At 39.2% G+C, this 26,910-nt stretch overlaps 1 protein-coding gene across 1 annotated transcript in view; it reads right to left on the reverse strand.

The window, feature by feature from the left end:
• Nucleotides 1-26,910, reverse strand: part of LOC102195523 (CUB and sushi domain-containing protein 3-like) — a 230,622-nt gene that overhangs the window by 6,252 nt on the left and 197,460 nt on the right. Inside the window, exons 59-65 of the mRNA XM_005743207.1 lie at nt 20,465-20,647; nt 15,714-15,887; nt 10,789-10,962; nt 10,304-10,377; nt 9,134-9,245; nt 1,750-1,929; nt 1,360-1,425 (exon numbers count right to left, since the gene is read on the reverse strand). Of these exons, the coding sequence (XP_005743264.1) occupies nt 1,360-1,425; nt 1,750-1,929; nt 9,134-9,245; nt 10,304-10,377; nt 10,789-10,962; nt 15,714-15,887; nt 20,465-20,647 (963 nt within the window). The remainder of the gene's footprint in view (nt 1-1,359; nt 1,426-1,749; nt 1,930-9,133; nt 9,246-10,303; nt 10,378-10,788; nt 10,963-15,713; nt 15,888-20,464; nt 20,648-26,910) is intronic.

Raw genomic sequence — 26,910 nt, forward strand, 5'->3', positions numbered from 1 at the left:
AAGGTGACGCTTTGTAGTTAATAGCAGGAAAAGACATTAATCTTGGTCTGAATAATAACCTAGTAATTACTGAAGAAGTGGGACTTGGTAGCCAATGGTCAATGGTGGTCACTTAATTTGTGTAAAGATGAGAATTGAAAATGCTAAAAAATAAAACATAAAACCTCTTTTTTGTGTTTTGCACAGACCCCTGGACAGATTTTCTTCTGTGTTTAAATGTCTTAACGCACTCTACTTTACTTATTTTTTTAAATTTCAATTTAGGCTTCCTGAGTAAATATGAACAGCTTACCTATGTTGGTATATGCTACGTGCTTATATCTAACATGGACACAGTGATGGTGCCTACAATACAGATACCATGTTAACAATCTTACATTATGTTAGCATATCAGAATCTGCTGAATAACAGTTCAAGTACAGTTGAAGCTGACAGAAAAACATAATAGTAAAGAGCTTTAGTGCTCAGTAAGAATAGAAAAGTACTAAATAAGTACCAGTCCATTTGGCAAGGATGAAGGCTGTCCTAAAGGTCTGGAAAGAACCTGGCAGTAAAAATACAGATTTCATTCCGGGAGGAAGCTTCATGTTGGAAAGCTTCATGTTTGAACCACATATGCATCACCAATTAATTACAATTTCTATTAGCATATTCTAAACGAACACATTTAAATGTTTTTCTTTAATGCGTTACAGTGCTCTTCGATGCTCAAGGCAAATTCAGAGACTTTAGTATATTTTCATCATAATTACAGCATAAATTTACATGCATGTATTGTGGTACAGTTTTACAAGTAATTACCATGCTGCACCATTTTCTATTACAGATGAAACGCGTCGTACGTATATTATGCGAATATCGCTCCCTATTATGACCTGTTAATTTTGCCTGGAACAAATTGGATTTAAATCTTGTTTTGCAGTAATTATTTGCTCTAAATGACTCTGAAAGAGGCATATATTGAAATGGAAAAAGGAAACCTGCTGTATTTGTAATATAGCCACGGACAAATATGCACCACGCTCTACACCAATAATTTTCATCATTTTAATAATTCTCCTCTACGGCGGAACCTATAACCTGCAATACTACGCTACAACACTAGGTTTTGTGCAAGAGGCAATACATAATTATTATTTATGTGATCTGATGAAGATAACATTGCTCACACTATGCAGAGTGCATACAATGAAAAAGGGCGAGCGTTGGTTGTACGGAGACGATTTTTTCCTGTTGTTTAAGAAACAAAATGTTTCTGTGCAGCAGTTAATGCCGAGCCTATCAAACGGCAGATGCAGTAACAGGATTGTCGACTTCTGCATGTATTAAATGGAAAGCTTGTACAGTTCAATACTCACCGTTTATTTTAGGGCTTGGTGTTCCCAGTATATGTTTGACAGTTTTCTCATGCGATTTGGAACCGGCTGAAAAGAACATAAATATATCTGTCACAAAGATATTGTGATACGCAGCAGGGTCTAACAGCTGGAGGATGTTTCCAAAACAAATAGCACTCAGCTGTAACATACTGCCTGCATTGTACTTTTCCCTCTTTTGCTAAAACCTGTGGTGGCTATGCTCTAACGCTAACATTGATGAAACTTTGAGAAACTTGCTGGCAGTTATACGATAGGCTCACAGAACGCACCTCGTTATTGTTTTGGATGATTTATCTTTAACTCCAACTCTTTCCCTTCTTACCACTTTTTCAATCATTTGCCCCCCGCAGACCTCTGCCAGCCACGTACCTCTGCACACGGGCACCTTGCCAGTCCAGCTGCCGTCGGAGCGGCAGACACGGTGCTCTGAACCTCCGGAGAGGAAATAACCTGGCTGACAGGTGTACACCAGGGTGTAGCCGTACGAAGGCAGGTCTAGACCCATGACGTCAGCGTTGGCTGGGCTCCGTGGCTGCTTGCAGGAGTGAGCTGGATATCAAGCAGAGGAGCAATGTGTTAGTACACACACATTCACATCACAATCCCAGACATGCATACAAATAGAGTCGTGCACCACACACACACACACACAGACATGTACACACCCAACTCAGAAAGATGTACAGATAGAGAAAAGATAATTAAGCTCTCACTAGGGGGAGGAAGAAGAAGATACAGGGGGTGGGTGGGGGTAAAAAGGGAAGTACACATATCTTACAATTTAATTGAGTGCAGGCAGCTATTAGGAAGCATGCTGATACTTTAATATGTTTATGTTTCTGTTCTAATATGAATACAATCTTGTGGGTTAGGATATGCACTGCTTAACTTTACACTGAATTTTCCTCCAACGTGAGCGGGAGCCAAATTATATCCAAACCTTAACTGTGTCAGCTACCGGTCACAGATTGCAAGCAATAAGGAATGCCTGCGTTTAAATGCTATAGCAGTGCAACACAAGGTCTAGGTGAACTCATTGTAATTCAGCTAGCAGCTGAAAACCCCCCAAAACATTTGGAGGTGTTTGTGTATATCTTGAAATAATCGAAAATGTTCAAGGGCAGGACCGAGCTGGTCTAAGCTCACTGGTGTCCTTGTGGGAAAGAAAAGTGCTGAAGCAAACGTTGTTTTAAACCTTGTGAGAGCGTACAGCATGAGAGCGTGCATGTACGGTGCAGCCTGGGCTGACTACACTGAGGAAAAAAGTGTGAGAGCTCCATGACAATGAATGACCAACCACTAAATAGTTTGTCATGTTTTATTTGGAAAGAATAAAATTCAGAAAGTGAAACCTCCCATCCACAAAAGTGTTGAAATGTGTTTTGTCTCCTGTCTTCTGTTTCCAAAAAGTAAAACAAAGCAGGGAGAAATTTAGGATAGCATTTAGACGAATAACAAACTGGGGGCAAACACTGTTATTGTCGTGTTGCCAAAACACCAGTGTCTTATTTAGTCTGAATTAAATATCTGAATACACTGATTACAGTTAGCTTAAATTTTCACTTCAACAGTCTCTCCCTACAAAACAAAAGTTTATGCAAATCACCCTACAAACCCCCAAAAAAACTGAGCATTCAGCCTCTGAGGCATCGACCATAATGTGAAAACAGCGAAATAATTTTGCAGTTTGTGAGTGAAAGAATATGTTGCCAGCTGTCAAATGGGAGACAGCTGCAAGTGAGTCACAGTACCAAATCAGTTCTTCATGGCGTCTTAATGACATTAGTGGCAATAGGGTGAGGAAGGGATGCCAGGATGAAACCCAGTTTGGGCTTTATGAAAGACGAGCAGACTGCTGGAAATTCCTCTTTCTGGATATTACTGCTGCTGGTGTTTGAGAAATGTTCAAGTAGTATTATATATGTGGGTGAGTGTGCATGTCTGCAAGCACAGTGTCCATTTTCTAGGAAGTTAAAGAGTCCCGTGAAGGTAAAGGTTGTGTTGAAATTTAGCAGAAAGCTCATCTAATGCATCATATACTTATAACTGGATGCAACAATTTAGCATGCATTAGAAAAAACTGTTTAAATCAACCACGTGTGCCACACAGAACTTTTTTAATGAGGTGGTTTTTATTTACACAGTGCAAAAAAAAAAGAGAAAGAAAAACCAAAACTACCTCTTTCAATGGGTTGTAGATATTAAAGCTAGAAACATAAAGCTATATTCCCTCCCTACTGCCTGAGGACAAGTCTAAGTAACTCCTTTAAAATGACTGTCAGCACATGTCCAGTGTGGTGCACAGTTTGTAGACCATGAATACTAAAGGCACTTACAAGGCCTGTGAATTGTACCAAACACATATCATGTTCCTCATCAGATTCAGCTGACAGTTTATTTACACTTCAAACGGCACAGTGGGCTTTACTTCTGAGATTACAAGGAGCCTCAAAGAACAGTTTTTGTGTCACACGACAACATGCAATGTTCTTCATTCAACGCTGCTATCTCTTAGCTATGGGGCTAGGGATACAGACTGAGAGGCAGAGGTAGATAGAGGCAGACACAGAGAGACAGCCATGCTGATGGATTTCTGTAAGGGACAAGAAGGTCAGCCAGCTTTAGTAACAGCAGGCCACGGTCGATAGCATAAAGTTAACTTTTAATCTGTTACAATGTTTTCTTTTCTTGTAACACACAACTTTATTTATTACAAGCAATCTCATTAATCTGTAGACATACATACAGGTCTTTCAGTTTTTCGATTTATTCAAGTTTTTTATATATTAGAGAATGAATAATAATATTGTTATATAACAATATAATCTGATAGAGATAACAAGAGTAAGAGCCAGGAATATTAAATTCTGACTTGCGTCCATTGCATCACTTGCATTAAATGTGTTGATAATCCCTCCAAGTTTTTGCTTTTGCCAGCTGTATAAGATTGGTTGGCTTCACTTTTAAATCCATTAAGTGGCTTCACAGTAACAGAGGACCATTTAATCATAGAGAAAGGTATTTTAGAGGATTTATGACTGTGTTTTGACCGAAGGTCACAACAGAGTGTTGGATCCACACAAAAGCACTCACACTGAAATACATATACATAACCACTAGGGGTGGGGGAAAAAATCGATACTGTGTAGTATCGTGATATTTTGTTTGCTAATAATGTATCGATACAGGGACAGCAGAAATCGATATTTTGTTACAAAAAAAGTTTTTGTGCTCTGACTTCAGAGCACGTTGATCAGCTCCTTTTTCTGAGCAAGAACCCTGACATTCCTTCACTGTCCAAATGTGTTTAACTGTTTTTTGGCAGCAATAAACATGACAGTTTACTTATTTTAATTTAAGACATGTTTGATTTTAATTAAGTTTAAAACTTTTTTATTTAATGTAAAATTATATTTTGTTTTAATTTACTTTCAAATTCTTCAGTTGCTGAAGGGGCTGCATGGTTTTCATAAATTGCATAGTTCAAAATAGCTATAATTGTACCAGATGGTTGCATTCAGTTAAGTTGGACTAGACTATAATACAAACCATTCAGTTTGTCAACAATAAAACTGACTGAAATGAGAGAAAGACTGAGTGTGAGACTTTGATATTAGATAAAATGAATACTGATAAAGTTTACCTTTATCTACAGAATCTGAATATCGCAGATATTTAAAAAAAATCGCAATAATATCGTATCGTGCATTAAGTATTGTGATAATATCGTATCGTGGGATGTATGGTGATTCCCACCTCTAATAACCACTGTTTATCCACAATGTTTTTTTGGGCCAGACACCCCACTGGGCCTGTGTAACCATCTCCAGGCATGAACGCATAAAAAATTACTTGGCTGTCATTAATTTACTGGACAATGATTCGCAGTTTTATTAAACCAAAATCTTTTTTTTTTGTATCTCCAATTCATAGCAACCACATGCACTATTTAATGACACATGCTATTGCAAAAAACATTCAGGCTGCTCAGTCCTGATGCCAGGAGTTACAATTATGAACCAACACAAGCAAGTTTAACTAACAGCACAGCACACAAGTTATTGTTCAGGTCCCTCCTGAATACATCATTTACCTCTGGGCTAATGACAACAGCAGAAGCTAATTGGAATCTAGTTAACAAACCTGAGGTTCAATCAATGAAGCTTGATTGGAGGTGTGGGTTAGAGCTACTGTGACTTATAAAAAACACATCTCGAGTTTTCTATTCACAAGAAGCCTGCGCCAGTGTGAACTGTGCCATAGTGAAAAGAGATTCTACTTGCACAAAAAAAATTTATATGCATGACCTTCAGATTTAGAGAAGTCTTTCAATAAAAAATATTAGGAAAACAGTGTGGCATGAATGCATGATATCTGATGGATGTGATGCTGCCTGCCAGTTAATAAGCTAATGTGCCACAAAGTTTTATGGCAAGCTAACCTACTGAGGATTAGAGTATTTAAATGACCAATGTTAATGTAGCATTAGGCTAAGAATGTTTCTCAGTCATTTATTTTGAGGGTCTTTCCTTAAACTGTAGGGTAAAAGATAGCGGTGACTGCCAAACATAAATTCTGTATTCTAAGACTGTGTTTTCAATTCCAGCTAACAATGACAAGAGGAGGTCAGGGGTAAAATCAATACATTTTTCAAGCCACTACAGGTGATGGAACAAGGCCAGAGAGCAGCTCCTGAAAAGTTGCAACCACAGTAGGCACACCCTGCAATGAAATTGCACCTGCTGAACAGCCCAAGTCAAGAAAATAAAGCAAAAACCTTAAAACATTGTTTTTTTCAATATATTATTTTATGCCCATTCAAGTAATTGTGGCTGGTGGGATGTTCTGTTGGTACACAATATTCAAAAAGGTTGCTCGCAGCTTCTTGAGGACTAATCACTGCAGTAATGTGCACGGCGGGAATATTCAGGAAGCAAATCAAATCAATATCCAGTAGGCATAAACATGGCTTATATTTTATTTTTCACTCTTTCAGTATAAAAATATAAACTGTCTTTAGAGAAATGTAGAGATTTACTAAAGTTTAAGACTAGGTTGAGGCATTAACATTTCTTGTTTTGTAAGGTATGGTGGAAGTCATTAATCCATTATTAATCAATTAAGGCTGAAACCTTAATTACCATATTTAAAAACAAAGCAGGTAAACACAAATTTTAATGAGTTATGTAGCATAAATTTGCCTAACAATTGACTGAATTGTGTCCTCGGCTTCTGCTGTCCGTCTCGTGGCAGATAAAAGATGACAAAGAGCTTTAAATTAAGCACGGATATAAATTAAGAATATATTGTTACGCATTAGGCTTCCTCAGAAAATAATGAAGAGAACTAGTGTTTAACAAAGTGAAAGGGACTTCAAATTAATCTTCTCGTCTAGTGATTTGTTTTCTATTTTATTTTCGTGTTATAATATTTTCCTTTCTTAGCAGCAGAGTCATCTCGACTTTTTTGAAGACTCACAAAGCGGTGCAATACAGACTATATGTATTTCACTCTGTAGCAATCATTTAACTGCATGAAGATATTAATCCTCACCAAACACAGCTGCTCCCACACCTCCGGCAATACGATGTCAGTCTTTTAGTTAAAAATCACATTTTTACATATGAGTTTTATAATTTATAATAATATTGATTTAAATCTGCTCTGACTGCTGCTCTATTTTTTGGGTATCCATCACAATGCTCGCAATAAATGCCATTAAGGAGTCAGAGGAGGTGCAACATCCTGAATTATTCTATAGCGAGCAGGATGACAGGGTCAGCAGTTTGAAGATAGAGGTGGAGCAGGAAGGGCTGAGGAGCTGTCAAGTGTAGACAGGTATGTTTTTTGTAGTCTTTTCTGCTTTCAGCTGAAGTTTTGAGAACAATCTTAATTTAAAAAAAATCTTAATTTGAAAAAGAATCTCTGCACAACAACTGACTTTATATACAGTACTGCGTAAATGTCTCTTCTTTATATTTTGACAGGTTCATAATGGGAAATACGTGCAGGTATTTATTGAATATGCATATGCAAGCATGTGCAAACATACATGAAAATACAGTATATAAAGCAAAACCAGAGTTTGTACAGTTCTAACGAGCCTGAAAGTCAATATTTGGTACCACATTTATTCTTCAACACAGCCTGAACTCTTACGCAGCATTGGTGTCATTTCTTCAAGCAGTCTTCACGAATAGTTCTTCCTGAAGGACATTCAAAGCTCTCCTTTTGATGTTGGCTGCCTTTTGTTCTGTCAAAATGATCCCACACTGCTTCAATATTGTTGAGGTCCGGGCTCTGGGGAGGCCAATTCATGACTGGTAGTTTTCCAGTGTGTGTTTTTCTATCTAGGGAAGCTTTTGCTGCATTGACAGTATGTTTGGGGTCTTGCTAAAAAATGAAGCTGTTATCAATCAGACTCTTTCCAGACGATATTACACGATGAAAATCTGACCGTACTTTTCCACGTTCATATTTCCAGCAATTTTGACAAGATTCTGAACACAACTGGCTGAAATTCATCTCCAAACCATGACAGAACCTCCACTGTGTTTTATGTGCACTTTTGCACCTCTCTCCTGACCTGTCCCGTGCATATTGATGACAATTTGAATCAATTCGAATCAAAACTTTATAATATGAATCGATCACTCCATGAGACCTGATTTTCAGTCCGGTGTGCCTTTAGGAATTAGGTGCCTTTTTCCATGCTTGAATTATTCACCAGTCAGTGTAAAGTAGCATTATAAAATCCTCTAAAACTGGTCAGGTACAAGTACTGGACTGATAATGAGTTGACCTGAACCTAGAAAGACCTCTAAAGTGTGAGATTTTATTTTTAATAAAACATATAAAACATCAAATTTCAATTAAATCATCATGCTCTGAATATAATGAACCTTTAACATGAAATTTTAATTTAGTACAGTGGCATCAAGTTTCTATTGAAACAGCTTCTGTCAGGTTTACCTGATTTGTTTTTAGCTGAGTGTATGAACAACAAAAACACAGCAGGCACATATTCAAGGTTTCACTATTCGTCTTAAACTCCTTCTTCTCCCACTACAGCAGATGCACAGACACACAGGGCTGCAAGGAAGGCAGAGGACGCGGGGCAGGTATTACAATGCCTCAGCTTGCTTGCTCAGCGTAAATGTCTCTGGGATTTGAACGGATGCCGTATATTTTTGTAGTTATGAAATCAAGATTACGAAATATCATCTGAAGCACATTATCATCACACAGCTGAAGTGTTTACATTGTGGGTGCTTAATAAAATGGAGTTTATTATAAGAAATGTTCCAGTAAAAAAACCCACTGTAGCTGAAAGGGTTTTACTAGGATACTGGACTACATCACATTTTAGAAAACCACTTATCTTGGCAAAGTGAATGGGCTAAACTACACGGCCATAGTTTGGTGTCGGTCGACTTTTCGGGGAGTTTAAACAGAAGGACAGTGATCACAGTGTTCAGTACAGTCTCAGGATGATGGCAGGTTGATTGAGGGGCAAGCTGCAATCTACTGGGAGGCCAGAGGTTATGGCAGGATTGAGCGAATGTGAAAAGTAGCTGAGGGGAGGTATCGACAGTGCGAGGATGGGTGCTACGGGTGTTGAGGAAAAGCAAAAACAGAGCGTCTGGAGCAGTCGGCAATGCGGATAAGCAGCGACAAGATGCCAGAAGGAGTAGTGAAAAACAACAACGAGTGATGTTAAGATATAGTTAGAGCATAAGGAACAAGCACTTACAGATGCAGGCTGGCTGGGTGCCAGTCCAGGTGAGATCTGGCAAACAGAGCCTTGTGGTGGAGCCCTGCAGTATGTGTCCCTGCTGGCACTGGAAGTCGACTCTGCTGCCCACCTGGCCACCAACAGACCGCACACAAAGTGAAAAAAGTCAATACAATGATGCAAATGCCAATAGGCTCCTAGCATCAAACTAAAGAGCCTGGAAAAAACACAGTGCACACCAAAGTTTTTTTTCACTTTTTTAATGATTATCTGTAGCGTGTAGAGGCAGATGGAGGCTATTCCCAGAGGCGATGGCCCATGTTTGTGTTTGCAACTGATGCACAGACATTAAAGAGTGAGGAAGATGACTTTCTGGTTAAAATATTCAACTGCTTTCTGTTCTGCTAATAAATGACTTTTATTTCCTGCTACCATCCCAGTCGACTCTTTAAAGACATCATCAACAGTGAATTTTCTCATTCGGTAGTCTCAGGATATTGGTAAAAATGTTCAGTAATGCAGAAAAATGCAAGACTACAGCCATTACAAGCACTTATCTAAATAAGCTCCCAATGCTTTCATATGGGATAAATTACATATCACACATTCAGCTGAATGTCGTGGAGAAATTGCACTTGTAAGTGACACTCTAAAAGCAATAGGGAGGGCCAAAATAAAGCGAAACACACAGACTGAAAGCATCTCATCTCACTGAGCACAGATCAATGGTCATACCACCAGTTACTTATTTATTTTTTTAAGATGCATTTTTTTCCTCCCTCACATCTCCCCACGGACATTCCAGGGGGTTGAAAAATCCAGTTGGTTTAAGGGGAATTATATGCACGCACTTCTCTGCTACATCCTTGCACCCACATAACATCATCCAAAGGAATACATGATAACTGTACCTACAAAAATCCACTGGATATTGCACATTTAGAAGAAAACGAAGGGTGATTAACACATCAGAGTTACAGTGAGTGCTACTTTGATTGGGTGCTTTGTGTTCACAGCTGTATACCTGTTAGATATAGTGGAAAATGTGGAAATTCTAATATTTCAAACACCTTTATACCATAAATTCTTAAACAAAACACACACACACACACACACAATCACCCCAGAATTAAAGTGCCTACAGCCATTTTTATGAAATGCATTCATTGCAATCTTTGCTCAGTTCACCTTAAAGCCTGTTGAGTAATTCATGAAGCCATGCTCAGGTGTCCCCGGGTTTTCACACGTGGTTCTCGTGGGCTCTGGAAAAATTAGAATGTGACAGTGAAAAAAAAAGATTTCTCTCTGGAGTTTCATTACTGATGTGGCGCAGTAACATGACTGGAAATAAAATGCATTTCTTGGTTTTCAATTTTCTTTAAATTACAAAAAAGCACTTTATTTTATGCATTTTCAAATATTTCCTTAGCAGCTAACATCAGATGAAAATAAAGAGGCACATAAATGATTTTTATACTTTGATTTAGTTTTACACCAGATGGCAGCCTGATTCTCATTCACCTTCAGCCCTTTTGTTCTTTATGTTTTTGTGCATTTGTTTGCTGTAATATAATTAGGAATGAAAAATGTAATTACAGTGGAAAACTCCAAAACTGTTTTCAAACACTGAGATTTTCTGTGTTTAGGTGAATCAGCGAGTTTTGTTTCCTCACCTATACATCGGGGCTGAGATCCGCTCCAGGTCCCGTCTTCCTGGCACATGCGAGTTGTTGACCCGACCAGCACGTAGGGGGCACTGCAGCTAAACGTGACCTCTGACTTGAAGATGAAACTGCGTCCTTCTCGCCTTCCTTTGGGAGGCGTCCCAGGATCACCGCAGAACTTGGCTGCAGAGGAGGAAACGTGTAATATTGCTGATACCGCTCCTGATCAACAACAGCAGCACAGATGTTTCTGTAACCATACAGGACGTATCCAGGTGCAGTGTGAAGGATATATTCTGTTCGTGTGATTACAAATGCAGAAAATGATCTAGCTCCTTTTTAAAATTCAAACATCTGTCTCTTTTCTGCTGCATAACACAAAAGGAAGACTGCATGCAGAGAGTCAACTGAAAGCATTGTTCAGCTGAGTCTTCAGTATTATATTCACAACTAATAAGCTATGGGGGCTTCTTCTGTACCCACATATGATCAGACCACAGGAGCCAACACTGGTTTTGATTGCTGCTGTGAGCTTTGCTGTTTTTGATAGGCTTTTTATTACATCCTCTTTATTCACTTTCCCGCCTGTAAAAATGAATGTCTCTCTATATGATCCGCAAATTCTTCAAGGACTGAATTATTCAAATTGCATTGACATTATGCTTGTTGCACAAAGTCTTTTGCCCATTTTTTATTGCGTGTGGGCAGATGCATTGACGTCCTTGTCTCTGGATGAATTACTCTGTCTCTTTTTTTATTATTTTTTGTTTCCAACACTCAACCTTGCTGGTGAGGGCTAATGGTGGGTATGTGCATATTCATTTTGACAGCAAAGAGGGAGTGAGAGGGGGGCGACGGCTCTCAATTTGAGATCAAAATAATTAGCAAGTGAATATTAATTTCTCTGACAGGGCCTTGAGGTTAACACAACTACAGCCATCTGCTGCTGTTGCTCTCCAGGCCCCTTGTATGATATCTTTTTTTTTTTAAATGAGACTGAAGCCACAACCTCAGCAGATGATTCCCAATGGATTGCCACTGTGGCTCCCTCAATTTATTGCTTATAGACATCTAATCAAACTGACTGGAGTGATTTAGGCTGAATGGTTGTGATGTCCAGAGACAGTCTGCTAGTTTATTTTTCTGTCTTTTCTTTATTTAATGTTTGCACCTAGCAAGCCACTATAACCAAGTGGATCAGTGAAAGATACTTGTTGGATGTGGAGGATCCAGAAATGCTCAGTGCGTGAGAGTGCAGAGGTGAGAGTCACCGTCTTCAGTCACGCAGCCAGAGCACTGTGGGATCAAGTCTGTAATAAGGCAGGCACTGCTTCTCCAGACCTGACATGTGCTGCTACATGGAGGCCTGGAGACAGATAAGTTCTTATTTGCTCTTTTCCCTAAAAAAAAAAAAAAAAAAAAAAAAGCCAACAGGGTTTTCTCACTTCCAATATCTGACACAATAGATATCGAGTAAAAGAAGTGATTAGAATCCAGCCCATCCAGGGATGTCTGACTAAAGCCATTACTGGAAATACTGTTATCTGAGGAAAAAAATCCTTGGATTCAGGGATGGATCTTCTCCTGGAAAATGTGTTTCCCTATCCTTTAGACCCCCAGTGAAAATGATGCATTGCAAGCTTCTGCCCCCTTGTTTGCAGCAGTTTACCCATTTTTGATATGACAGCAAGCAAAGATGCAAATACGGTTCCAGATCTGAAAAATGATTCTTGTCATTTCAAAAAAGGCATCGTAAGACTGTATGCAGATGGCACTTTGGAGGGTTGACAATACAGGCCAACCAGGTGACATGCACATCAGTCATGAGCTTTAGGCTGCGGGGAAATAATGTACTGTTTTATGGATATATAAAAGAAATGGCCCCAGGCCAAACCAAGCTCAGCATATTTAATGCGCCTGTGTGTTCCTGTGTATGTATATGTGTGTTGATGGAAGACTGAGAGAGACTAGACAAAGTTTTTCTCGCTCTCTTTCAGCCACACTCTTTCCTTGATGAATTATCAATGCTTTAAGGTAATCATTATGCAGAGGGCACATTCAAAGTTGCATCCCTGCAGACGCATGAACTAGCATTCTCAAGCATTCTCAAGCATTGAATTTAGGAGATTCATATGTGTTGTTATAGAAAGCAGTGCCATGCATCTTAATCCTGTCTGGCTAAAGAAAGTTCAACTATTAAGAAAAGACTTGCTTTGCTGATTCATTGCACCTCCTGGAGTTTTGCTGAACTGTATTTCAAGAGAAAGTGCTGAGTTGAAGTTGATAAATTGCAGTTATATATATTTTTTAAACAGACAGCAGTGCAGCCATGCTGTATGTATACTAAACTGCTAGGCAGTATATTTAAAATGATTTCATACCATACAAAATATAACAAACTTATCAGGTCTGATTTGCAGCAAATCTGTATGATGTAGCTAAAAGGAATTTGATGATTCGTCCCGCTGACTTTATGATTCTGTTGGGAAATCTCCTCAGTAAAGATGGTAACTTAAGAAAATATTTAAGATTATCTTTATAGTTGCAGCTAATGCACAGATAGAAAAATACTGCAGGCATATGGGCATTCACAGCTTGCCTGTGAAAATGGAGAGCGTCCCAGTAATAATGGCCAGTACCATAAACAAACTTTGACCACAGAAGAATTTACCTCTAATGACTTCTCAACTGATAATAACCACCAGCGCAGACTGCTGTAGATAGTGCATTGTTGTCACTTTAAAGCACAGATAATAGCCTTTTCTACACCAAACATGATCAGCATTTTTTCCCCTTTGTCTTCCCGTTTTAATGACTCGTTTATTTTCCTTGGTAAACCTCAGTGATTTATCATATACATGTTCCTACCGCGAGTAATGTAGCAGGAGAGCCAAGTTCTCCACAGAAGTTGGTTATTGGTCACACTCGGTGATATTTATAGTGCATTCCTCTCAATTTGTGTCAATTTAGCACAATCACTAAAGCATGAATTCTGCGTTGTGAGTGATAGGGCTATTAAATATAATTACCAATTCAAAAACAATTCTCTGCCCAGATACACTTAACAGTATCATGGAACATAAAGGTTACTCACTCACGTTGCTGCGGGAGGTTGTTTTGGGGTAGCTGATGTGGAAAAATGATTGTAGTGTGCTGAGGGATGACTCCGCTCACCATAATTGGAGTAGACAACTTCCAGACATTAATCAGGTGGAACCTTATCCATTTTACGAACAGGCGACATGTTTTACTCTTAGCAGGCGAACAAAGATACAAGCGTACCTCAATACAACATGCATTTGGTTACTCAGCTTTGCTAGAGCACTATCAGGGCATGGCACACAAATATGGTCGTTTTCAGTTAAGCAGGATATAAATCAGAAAGCAGTGCGCATACTGACTTAAAGTAAATGACTGCTATGTGGCCACTGAGTACAGCAAATGGCTACAAGCGGTACTATGCTTCTAGTAGCGTGGCCACAAACACGAGCAGTCTGTCAGCTGCATTTCAGAAGCTAAGTACCCAAATGGGCCCGCGTTCGCCTGACTGAAGATGGCCACAAGCAATGAACTCTGTCATCAGCATCAATTACAAGAGAGCACAGCAGCAAATGCACTATTTTCAAATGGGCTCAGGGGGCTTTATAGGTTCAGTCTGTTGTGATCCAACATGTGATAATGAAATACTACAAACATCCCAATTTTCCTCTAATTCAAAACCTTGCCAAAGTAACTGTATACACAATAAAACGCTATACCTAATAGAAAGTCGAGTATCTGACGGCAGAGATTTCTTGCACACGAGGGCTGCAATATTTAATTTGTAGGATGCAAAATTCAGCACTTCACTCAGCACGAAAGGACTGCCTATATTCAGCAGTTAAAGTGGCGATACTTCAAACAAAACGGCGGCACTTGAAGGGTTTGAGCAGGATTATTTTTAGTGGCTTTTGTTTTATTCTACTTAGTCCTGACTGATATTCAGAGAGAAGCAAATGCATGCAAGTACTCTAGCCTTCTTGATATTTCATTTCTGTCTGACTGATACAATGCAGGAATGATTCAGATGACAGCGAGACACTCTTGAGCAGTCATGCATTCCAGAGGTTATTATTATGCTTGCAAAGATGATTCAGAGAAAGGTCTTAATGTAGTAAGACGCACCCGACACGTCACTTGTGGCTGCGCTCGGATCATCATCATCTTCATCGTTAATATTGTAGCTTTGTTACTTAGGCTAGAGGTCAATTCACTTTTCATTTAATCAAAATCCAAATAAGAGCTTCGTTTTCACGTGCTAATGATGAAATATTTATTTAGGTCTTCAGAAACGGGCAGGATCTAACGTCCAACTCCTCTTTGCATTTTTCCAGCCTTCATTTAAGAAAGACGTTTTTTTTAAAATTTACTTTAAGTGGTTTAAGGGTTAAGTATGATTGAATGCTTACAAAAAAGACCCTGATGTTGTAACTTAGGAGATCAGATATAATCTCTGTTCTGCATCTCTGCCAGACTGTCTCATTTCATTTGTATGATCCTTAAGCAAAATTCCTTGACTTTCATTAACTTGAAGTAACCTTTTAAAGCAGCAAAAGTGGTGTATACGGGATTTTGCCTTGGAGGGCACAACTTAAAACTAATGTAATGCATGTGAGAAACAAAATTATATGCAGGTATAGAGCTGTCTGGAAACTCAAATACATGTAACAAAAGGATGCAAGACTTATTTTAAGAGTCAAAAATCATAAGCCTGATAATGGTTAAAAACGGGCAAAAACAGTCCAATTAAGCTCACTGTTGGAATCACCGAGTTTCTGACAGTCTCAGAAATGTCATCTGGTTTATTTCAGTCTAAACATAGAGAGACTTCCTGTACATTACAATCATCCTGAAGGCACTGTGGGCATGAATGAACGTAGGAAACGATGACTCACGCAAGCACTGAGGCAAGTCTCCGCTCCATGTCCCGTTCCCTGTGCAGGTTAGCACAGCAGGAAAAGACAGCTCATAGCCGGGTAAACAGGTGTAACTCACGCTGGTCCCCCACTCCAGGACTGAGCCCTCAAGGAGGCCGTTGGGGATGGATGGGGGTGTAGGACAGGTGACCACTGTAGGGATAGAGTGGATACGCAGGTCACAGACGCATCAGAGTACATTCAAAGCACAAATCAGAATGAATTAAGTTTGAGTGCAATGCTTAAAAGAGGGCACACACTGATTAGTGTGTACCGCCACCCTCTGCAATAGTTGAGGCTCTAAAGCAAATTTGAAGTATTTAGAGTTATAGATAGAATATAGTCTTTGATAGTTTACTGGAATCATCTATGGTTCACTCTCTGACACAGTCTGAATATTTGCTGGAAGAAGGTATTTTGCAAACGAAGACTCTCAGCTAAAATATAACTTACAACAAGAAAATGTTGTGACTTGAAAATATTGGGTTTAGTAGCCTTGGATGCCAGCAGGAGAGGTCAAACGAAACCTTGAGGAAAGATTGTTTTTCTTCTGCCTTACAGCAAAGGTGAGTTACATTCAGCAACCAAAATGGCTGCTGAATGTAACTCAAGGAGAACAGACAAACAACTACTGTGATTAATCTGTATTTACAAGAATATGGCTACACATGTACTGAATCTTACATTTCAAATTGAAATGTTGCTAAATATTAATTGCACTGAGGTTAAGATGGCGTAAGATGGATGTAAACACACAGTAAACACAGTAATACACTCACTTTTCATCCAAGAAATAAAAGCTTTTATCATCCTATTCATATACTGATGATTAAAATGTTTCCTAGAGACCTTTATTTAAAAAAAAAAAACTAAAAAAAACTAAAAACCAAGTCAGGTTAAAACTGGTCAATGCAGTGACCAAAACCCCATTACACCAAAAGCATCAAATTAAAAAGCAGCAGAGGTGGCACTAATTCACCATTCTGCATAGTGTGGATTACAGCTGAAAATGAGGTCTTTAGCTCAGAGAAATAGTCTGTGTTTTGACTGTGAGCGATTTCTGTTTGGAGAATACAGAATAATTTCTGTGCAAAATGAGGGGGGCATCTTGCGTCTGTGTAAGCCGTAAACTTTCAGCTCAACAAATGTAATAAATGAATGCATAATAAAGCTCAGAGTTTGTTCTGACACACTTGGAGATGAACCCGTGGGGACGCAGATGGGATATGGGTTTTAGAGATGTGAATAAATTAGTGCTGTTGCTTTATACCACTGCTATCCTCCCTCAGCACCCATCATTACCCCCAAGTCTTTTTCTCCCTTCTTTCTTTTTGGCATTCTTGTGTTTGGTTAAACACTTGAACAAACATCTGCAAACTGAAGTCGAGCCTTATCCGAGTCTTTCAACTGTGGCAAGTTCAATTGATTCGTTTATATTTAAAATACATGCGTGCTTGTTACATATGGCTCCCCGACTTTCAGAAGCCTTTAATTCTCTTCATCTTATTTTCACAATTCAAAAATCAAAAAGTTGTGACAATTATCCAAGTTATGACATGAGAGTGACGCGGGGATAGAAGGCAGGCACATGACGGACAACTTCCTTGCCTCGTTAGCGCAACTTTTCATTCTCTGCACAACAAATTACAGTAAATGTGGAGCAAGCCACTGTGGGATATTCACACATCCTCTCAAAGGTGGAACTGTCTTTTTGTTCTCAGTTGGCAGCAGATCCAAAATGATTTCCATATGGACATTTTGCAGCAGCATATACAGTATATATGAAGTGTGCTATAATCAGAACAGTATTTAGGCCACGGTGAATAGAGAATAAAAATAAGAGCAAAAACCTTCTCGTGCTCCAATCTGTTTTTTAATGTTTTGTTTGTTAACGTAATTTTGTTTCTCAAGGAGAAACAGGTTCACTTAAAATTGTTTCCCTTTGAAGTTAATGAATCAGTAAAGAGTGCCTTCAGTTTGGGATTTCCAAGTTGTTGCTCTGGGAAAAAAGGGGCACTTCATTCTGAATTATCTCACTAAAATGCGTAGCTGGAGGCTGTAAAGTAAAAAGCAGGTTTGCGTGTGTATTTCAGTGATCTTACGGTATATCTGTGTAAAAGACACGAAGGGGGGGGGTTATAGAAAATGTATGAGTGCACGTGTGCAAGTAGGCAATTTACACAGATTAGAAGAGTAGGTCTTCTAATCCTGTAAGCACTGCATCTGAAATTACTTGCTTTAAAAAAAGCAGAGAGTGTCCCCATTTTCGTAAGTAGTTCTAAGCAGCATTAGTGCCTCTTAGCTGAACATGCCAAACCCGGGATTCAAACTGAATCCTTGCCGGGCAAGGCTTAGGATGCGTCATCACACACAAACGCTGTGGCTAAAACTGATGCTCATACACTAAGTGCAAATTTATGCCCAGGCTTGGCACATGCAAAACCTCTCTGTCTCAATTTTTCTCCTCTTGGCTTTCCTCTCACTTTTCCCCCCTCCTCCCCCTCCCTTTCTTAGAATACTAACTCAGTTTCCTGTGGCACAATCATCCAAAATCTATGACAAGGTGACAGATGCCAGGTGTGAGAACTTTAAAACAGCTCACCTTGAGTGAACTGCAAGCACCTTCAACTTAAACCCAATCGTGAAAAATGAACAACAAAAAAACAAAAACAAAACAAAAAAAAAAACTTGTGCAAAAATAGGCATTGTTTTTAGTTTCACATGAAAGAAAAGAAAACAGATATTTTTCCAGTCCTTTTCTGAGATGTCCCACTGCGTAGGCTGTCAGGGAGAGTGATGAGAAAAAAACGTATGATTACCAGTGTGCTTTTCTATTGCTTGCCCTAGATAGTCTTAGAAAGAGACCAAAGGACAGGAAGAACACAGCGACAGGGGGAAAGCAAAGCATAAAACGTCTGTACTCCTTCTTTATACCCCATCCACACCGAGGAATGGAAAATTAATGTTGAGCACCCACTTAGTAATCAAAGTCCTCTCTCTTGCCTTTCTTTTATTCATTTATCCCATGAGAGAAATAAGTGCTATCGGAAAAGCGAAGGCAGTTGAGAGACAGAGGCAGGAGGACCTTGTGGCTCACTGACTAATGCATACAGGTCAGTGGGAGCTGACAGCATTCAGGCAGTGGCAGCGCTGGGAGAAAACGTGAGTGTGCAATCATCTGTGTCTACGTATGCATGAGAGAGACACTTCTGTAATTGAATGCCCCCGTGTGATTGTATTCAGGCACAGCGGTGTGTGAGCGAGTGTGATGAGGAGGCCTAAGCTCTGGGGTTTTGCTCCTTTCCACGCCACCCCCATTAAGCGTAGCCGGATCGGGGACCGAGAGGCTGAGCGGTTGCGGTAGCTGTCAAGGATTAGCGCTCAGAGGTTAGCAATGTCACACACTTTTAATATACACACATGAGGGTTATACACTTGCACATATTGCCCTCTGTCTTCTTTTCTCTCCCAGTTTAAACAGCTGTGGGACCATCAATTCAACCAACAGCTTCACCGTACAATACCCCAGAACACGGCACGTTAATATTGAATAGCACTAATAAAATATTACAATTACTGTCAGACTGAATTTTGTAATTTTTTAATCTTCAAGACAAAGTTGAGAAGATTAGTAGGGCAAGAAGTAGCCTGGCTTAAACAGCTACTTATGAGCTTAACTATCTTTGGATCCCCCCCCAAAAAAGTCTTATATATGGGTTACAAGTAGAAACACAAAAAACAAACTCAAAGGAGGTTTGAACCTCTCACAACCTGCCTATTTCATTTCATTTGTCCTTTCGTCTACCTCAAGAGGCCTGCTTCACTGTAACTGAGACAGCAGCCTGGGAACAGTTCCTTAGCAACAATGAGCCCCTATTAGCCTTGTGGGCTCTTCCCCTTCCTGGTGTACTCTTGAGCTGTTCGCTGCACAAGTTAATCTTCCCTGCAATACTTACTTTTGAGTGTCAAGCGCAGAAATGCTAATCTATGCCTCCACTCAGGCGTCATAAATCACGGAGTGATGTATCGCTGATGGGCGTACAACAGCTAAGTCCTCTTCCTGGATTTTCCAACTTTGATGTTAATCATAGAGTAGAATGGGCCCAAACTTCAGGGAGAGGACTCCAGTGATTAACTGTTGGGGTACAATTAGAGGTATCCTTGTGGTGATGGAGAGGACTTATTAGCCATCCATCACCAGGTGTCAGAGAACTTTTAGCATCGGCTCTTTGCATTCACAGGTGCAACTCTAGACTGGGGGATGAAATCATCATAGATGGAGATATATAGTTTTTTTTTTAATCCAGCTGAGAATGTGGCCATAGACAGTGAAGCATAAAAAGTAGCAAGATTTTTGCATTAAATGGGTGATATTTTGAGAAACACATTAAAAATGGCTTTATTTCTATTTGTGGATGTGTACGTTTCAAATATATGCACCTTATTATGCAAATAGGTTTATGTCTTTCAGTGTCATTGCCATTTGCATTATCAGTGCGCTTAAGTGAGGAGTATATGGCAGTATCTGACTACACAGGAAGCCTGTGTCACCTTTCTTGCTAATCTCATTAGATCTCTGGATGTAAGCATACACTTTAGATTGTGCGTGACAGTGTGCTGGCATGCCAAGGTTGTTACAACGCTGTCTGATGGTTATCAAGGTTGAACGTCCACCGCAGCAAGTCTTTGATACAGTGTAGGAGAAATGCGTATCTGTGGGAGGTACTTGCCTTGACATGCTGGCATGGTTCCACTCCACGTCCCATTGCTGGTGCAGGTCCTGGTGAAAGAGTTGTCCCCTCCCACCATCACATACCCCAGTTGGCACATGAACGTCACATTCTGGCCCACTGTGGTGTCGTCGCCAAACCTGAGTCCATTTGCTGGGATACCGGGATCGCCACAGGTGATCACTGCCATTGGTAGTAAAAAATAAGCGCTGCATCAGAAATCATCCTTAATGGTGTGGAGTGAACTTCAACATGAAACATAAAGCAACATTTCTATTTTTAGTCTTCCTTTGTATCATTAATCATTAGTTCTTTTCCTAATCTTGCATTTATTTGTGCCACTGCGACATCACTGTGTACTTCATCATGGTTAGGATTATTCTTTTCAGGTTTAACCCCTTAGCAGTCCTACAAATTTACAATTAGTCCCCTAAACCATCCAATGTACCGTGGGCGGTACGTCCGACTGCTAACAGGTTAATAATGATACAGCGGTCATACTAATATTTTATCAAATGACTGAAATATCTGTGACATTTACAGCTGTGCATGATGATCATTGCTACACCTCGACCCATAATTCATACCCAAGACAGTGACAAGAACAGGAGATGTCTGCACAAAAAACACAAAAAACTTAACGCTGCGTGTTTGCCACCAGCTAGTCAGTAGTTATATGTTCGTGACTGGTAAATGTTAATTGGTTCTGAGTATTCTTTCACTCGTATGAATCAAATTGTTCTGTGTAGTCGTGAATTGCCAGAAGCAACGTTGGTTCAACTTAAGTATGACTGATCAGGGTATTGCCTTTTGTGTGATTTGGCAGGTCTGTAATGAGCTGTTGGACATGAGAGAGTAGAGAGTAGCAATTCACCTCTGAGGGACATTTATCTGTAAAGAATTACTGGAAAAACTAGCTTGGCTGCAGTTTTACAGATACATAAAAGTACTTTTCTTCTATGTTGTTTGTATTTCAGCTGGTCTTTGTAATCGATGAGGCTACCAGTGTGGCTTCTGGATCTGAATAGTGAAGCCAGTGAACACTTTGAATCTGCTTTCTTTCTAATGGAGAGCATGGGGTGACTTATCTATCCCAAAGGAAAAAGACAGCACTGTTCCCTTGAACTATGACCTCAGTAAACACTTCCCTGGAGTGTTTTTGGTCATAATTATAGTTTTAAGTCACATTTCATACAACATTTATTTTGTAAAATATTTCCCATTTGCAATCAAAAAGGAAGGTAAAACAGGTTAGGTATCTGAACTGGTCAACACTGTGAATGAAAAGGTGTGTACCATTTCCCTCGGTTTTTGCATCCAGCTCTTTACTTGTTGCATTCTGCTACAAAATATCAAGATAGTGAAAGTCAGAATCCCCACCTTTGGGCTTTAAGAGTCAGCTTCACAAGCCAAAAGGTGCCTACAGCCACCATTTATGTGAATTTATGTTTGTAACAAAAGTTGCTTACTTGGACTTTTCAGAAAACTGAGATTCAGTTTATTTCATTACAATCCTTAAGTTCTTAAAAAGAAAGCTACTTCCATTGGATGTCCTGAATGGGAGCTGAGAGCAGAATATAGTGACGTGGGGTTTTTAATGATACTTTTAGATACACTGAGGTTTTAGTCTGAATGTAATAATTTTGTAACTGAAAGCAACATACAAGCAGTTTCTCAAATGACTTCTAAAAGCCCACGTGACAAATAAATGATAGGTGGACAGTAATAAAGTAACAATGAATCATTATTTTATAAAGCAGCTCTTTTAGATGCCGTCTAAGGAACACAGTATTCGTTGGCCTCTTAAGTGTTCGAGGCATTAACATAACTAAAAATGATTTCCAGGCATCTGACATAATGTTATGTGAAAATAAGGAATAGCTACATTGCCAGTTTGCTGTGCACATGACATAAGACTAAGTGACACCTACATTGTCATAATACTACTAACAGTAATCGTAATGTTTACTTGCACTTCTCCATTCTAGATTACGCCACTCTAGTTATATAATTTGTCTAAATCAGCAGAGGAACTAATAAAAATAATAATAATGTATTTTGTGCAGTCTCTTCTTTTCATATCCCTACTCTTGGCTTCTTTTCATGGCACAATTTCTCCAAAGTAAACAGATGGCTGAGTGTTGGCCCAGTATGTTGTCAGGTCTTAACCCAGTGCTACCGCTGATGAAATTATAGTTGCCAGCCTTTATTTGATTGCTTTTTCATAGCCCTCGTTTCATCTCGGAGGCTCTAATTTGTGCATACTTATTACAAAATCTTTCCTGACTTGTTCACCTTAATGTAAGAAGTCAGTTTGATGCATATGGCTGTCACTGCTAACGCCTCCTCCCTTAAATTAATTTCTGTTTGTTTATTTTTGGTTATTGCCAAGGAATTCAGCACTTGGAGATGTATTTCCTTCATGGGTAAAACCAGCTTTGTATTCTGACAGAACACATGGGAAAAGCTGGATTCTTCATTTTACGAGATTGAAACTGATGTCACTATGTGAACAAACTAGTCTCATTTATTTTGAAAATTAACATAAAACCATAGCAGCACCCTTTATGCTTGTTTGGCATGTATAGTCATTTGTTGTGTGCCTTTTCTGTTAACTGAAGCAATGCCGTACTGCATCCTTCTTACAGATTCCTGCCCCAAATATCATAATCTGACAAAGAATAAACTGCAGTGGAGCTGGTACTGATACATTTGATGTTTAATGTGCAGTTGTCATAATATTCCTCACCCAAAGTGGTTCTGTGGCTCTGCACACAGTAACTTACTACTTATTAAACTTGTTATCAACTTCCAGTCTAAGTCAGATAACGTAAACCATGTTTCGAATTCTAAGAATTTAGCCCTATGATATTTGACTACTCATGTAATAATGTAGTAATTACACTACAAGGACAAGCTTTTCTGTGGTGCATTGTGGAGGAAAGATAACATCTGGGTCTCACCAAAGCATGTAAGGTTCATTTTCTGGTAATATTGACTGTCTGAACAAAAATTTGCCTGTGTGATATTTGACAGGAAATGTGAAAAATACTCAACTTCAGATAGGCTTACACCAGCCATTCCCTAAGTCAAGAGTGCTGCCGCTTTTATTTATTAAATAAAGTTTAGTATTTACCAGTAAGATTTATCATCCTCTCGAAATTGATGTCAAATAAATTATTAGTTATTAGTTAGATATTTACTATTTAATATACATGCTGCAGATATAGCCACTGAAAACTGCCGCTTTCAACAAGAGGTCAGCCGGCTGACTGTTAACTCACAGCGAGCTCTCAGCTGAATGTCAGAAGCTAGGCATCCACCCTTTCTTCTCCTGGGGAGCGTCTACTTTCCACTATAAACACGCCTCTTTACTCAACTGCAGAGTGTGTGTAACTTATCAGCTGTTTGGGCTGCATAGCATTTTTGGGGGGGCTGGTTCAGGAAAATACAAAGAAAATGATTGTTTTTGTACCAGTTTTGTGTAAATACCTGCTGTCAGTGATTCCTGGGATACTGTTTATATGTGTTAAAATCACAAACGGCCTACAGCGGATCTTTGGCCAGAGTTTTTTTGCAGTCATTGGCCTTCTGAGGGGGGGTGGGGGGGTGAGAGAGCTGTTTGAACGGTCACCTTATTGTGACAAAGGAATCCGCTGTCTGTAAAAGTTACCCTTAAAATTACTGCAGCGATTTATCAGAGATACGCAGAGCATGGATGGATAGTTAAAAAAATGCAGGTGGTTCACACCCGGCAATTTACTGCATAACATATTTTTACAAGTTCTTTTTTTCAAAGTGTGTATTTATTTATTTATTTATTTATTTATTTATTTATTTATCATCAGCATCCAGACGGTTCTTTTCCATACATTTTGAGTGGTTTTTCTCTACATTCAGGTTGAGGGTTCATATGATGATGATGATGATCTTTGATCGCACAATCACAAGAAACAATATAGAAAATGTATAAAATAGGTATCAGCTGTTGATAATCTCCCGATTGCATAGTTGATAAAATAAATCATATCCTATGGGGGCAGAGCTGTTTCAATGGTCGCTCATGAAGACCAGGGTGAACAACAATAACTGTTACTTCTCTGCTACTTGTCAGCATATGGAGTTTTTCCTATAACTAAATAAATAAATGCTGCCTGTTGGACATTTATTTGCAGGACATGTACCAGTTGTTGGACTTGGAGTGTCCCATTCAGAGCACAAAAGTTTTAAACTAGAGTATTAATATAAATCGCAAAGGTGATAGACCAAGATTAGCTGCAGACAACTTGAGAAAGCATGCATATGCTATGACTGTTAATTTATTTGGAAAGCGTAACTGGCGAGAATTACCAATAGTTTTAAGCACAGTGCCAAATCTTTGTGGTTCACTCCTACACTCAGTGTTTCACTCATTAATTATCAAAAATATTCAGAAAAAAGTGCCAAATATTTCTGACAGAAATACACACACTTAAACATATTGTTGCGCAATCGCAGCGAGTTCAAATTTCAATTTAAAATTTGCATTTTGTATAAGAACATTAGCAATGCAATGAAATAATCATTTTATGCTTTCATGTTCAGAAACACAAGTCAGCAATAATCTGTCCAGCTTGTTCGGTCGTTTAGCCTTTGTTGGACCAAGGACACGCCTAAAACCTGCAGGACACCGGCCCTGGAGGCCTGGAGTTGGACACCTGTGCTCTAAAGCAATGCGGCTCCACACTGCTCCCCCTGGTGGTTACACAAGATATTACCACTGGTTTTCCTGTCATTACAAGCACCCATCACCCGGCAATTGGCCAGAATTCCACACATGACAATACCGTCACTGATGAGGTGGCCATTATAAGTGTCTGTATCTGTACGAGTGAGTATTTATCTATCTGCATTGTTACTGAATCACAATAACTCAAAGAACAGACACAGTTTGACATCTTCAAGATAAAAAGTCATTGACAAAGAATGATAAATAAAACCTGTTTTTTGCATGTTATTCTACAAATTTCAGGCAACAAAAACAAGAAAGCATGGCTTTCACATGCTGCGTCACATATGCTTATGGTCTGGATTACACCTGGGCTTCTGAATCTGTACTAAGATTATGCACAGTATATATGAATGTTCACTGCATATTTTGTGTTGCCACATTTTATATGCACAGTTCATTTGAAGCCACCGAAATTACACATTATCTTCAATTAAGCATGGCACATCTCTTCAAACCCATGTCAGAAGCAGCTGGCATAAATCAAGGACAGCTCATAAAGATTTTAGCCGGTGTCAGGTGACCATCTTGTGAGGAGGTGGAAAAGTCATCTTTCCAGAAGAAAGGCGCAGAAAGAAAGAGGAAAAAAATTTGTGTATACAGTTGTAAATCTTTAATTATGCATGTCTATCTATGGGAAGTGAAAACTCAAGTTAAGCAAGCACAGTGCACAACAGCTGCAGGCTACCGACTTCAACAATTTAACTTAACTATGCAACTTCTTTCAGTGCACTTACTTGCTGTGAGAAATTAAGTCAATAAGCTGCTTCCAGTAAATCTTCATGAACATTTTTTTCTTGCTTCTTGAAAGTTTAATATTGTTTTCTGTACTGTGATATACTTTGGGAACGTTAGTGACATATACTCAGATTCTACAAGGAGGACAGGCTGAGATGGAAGCAGGTGATACACTGTGGTGACCCCTAAAGGGAGCAGCCGAAAGAAGAAGTAGTAGAAGAAGACCAAGAAGTGACACATGATGCTATATCACTGATTTTCTTTTTCTAAAGCAATGTGAGCCGACCAATTACTTAGTATATTTTAGCTACTTAGGAAAAAAGAACTCCAATTTGAAGAAACAGATCGCTTCAGAAATGCCTTCATGTACAGTAATCCCTCTGCACCACTTGGGGAATCCAATACTACACTTAAACTGACAGAGAAACGCACAGACAAGAGAAGCGAAAATATGATGATAGCAGAGAAATCAACTGAATTAGAGTGTATTAAACGGCAAATATTCTCACTTTAAAAAAAAATCCCTGTTCGCCATTTATTTGACAAAGTGCTTTTATGGTTTTAGTTCACAATTCACTGAGCAACTCTCTTTCCTTAATACACTTCATCTCATTTGCTAATTTCTGAACATGCTCAATAAATTTCATGTATCATCCGCTAAGAGTTTCTGGGGAGAAAAAAATAAAGTTCAAACTTTTCTCTCTCCCCTTGAGAGTGTTGTGTGACTTTGATCTGGTAACCTACATGATCGATTACCCATGAACCGTGAAAATGATTGCCTCCTTAATGAAGGCACAGTGAGCCAATCCTGGCATCCTAAGTGTTGATGTCCCTGAACTGACCACTAAACTTTAATGTGAAGTGATAGTACAAAAGAGAAGAAGTTTGGGGATGAGCACGCTCCAAAGTGGGAAAAAGAGCTAAGAAAGCTCCTCTGCTT

Source organism: Pundamilia nyererei, unplaced genomic scaffold, assembly GCF_000239375.1.
Source record: "Pundamilia nyererei isolate P.nyererei 1_Seehausen unplaced genomic scaffold, PunNye1.0 scaffold00128, whole genome shotgun sequence".
NCBI classification, from domain to species: domain Eukaryota; kingdom Metazoa; phylum Chordata; class Actinopteri; order Cichliformes; family Cichlidae; genus Pundamilia; species Pundamilia nyererei.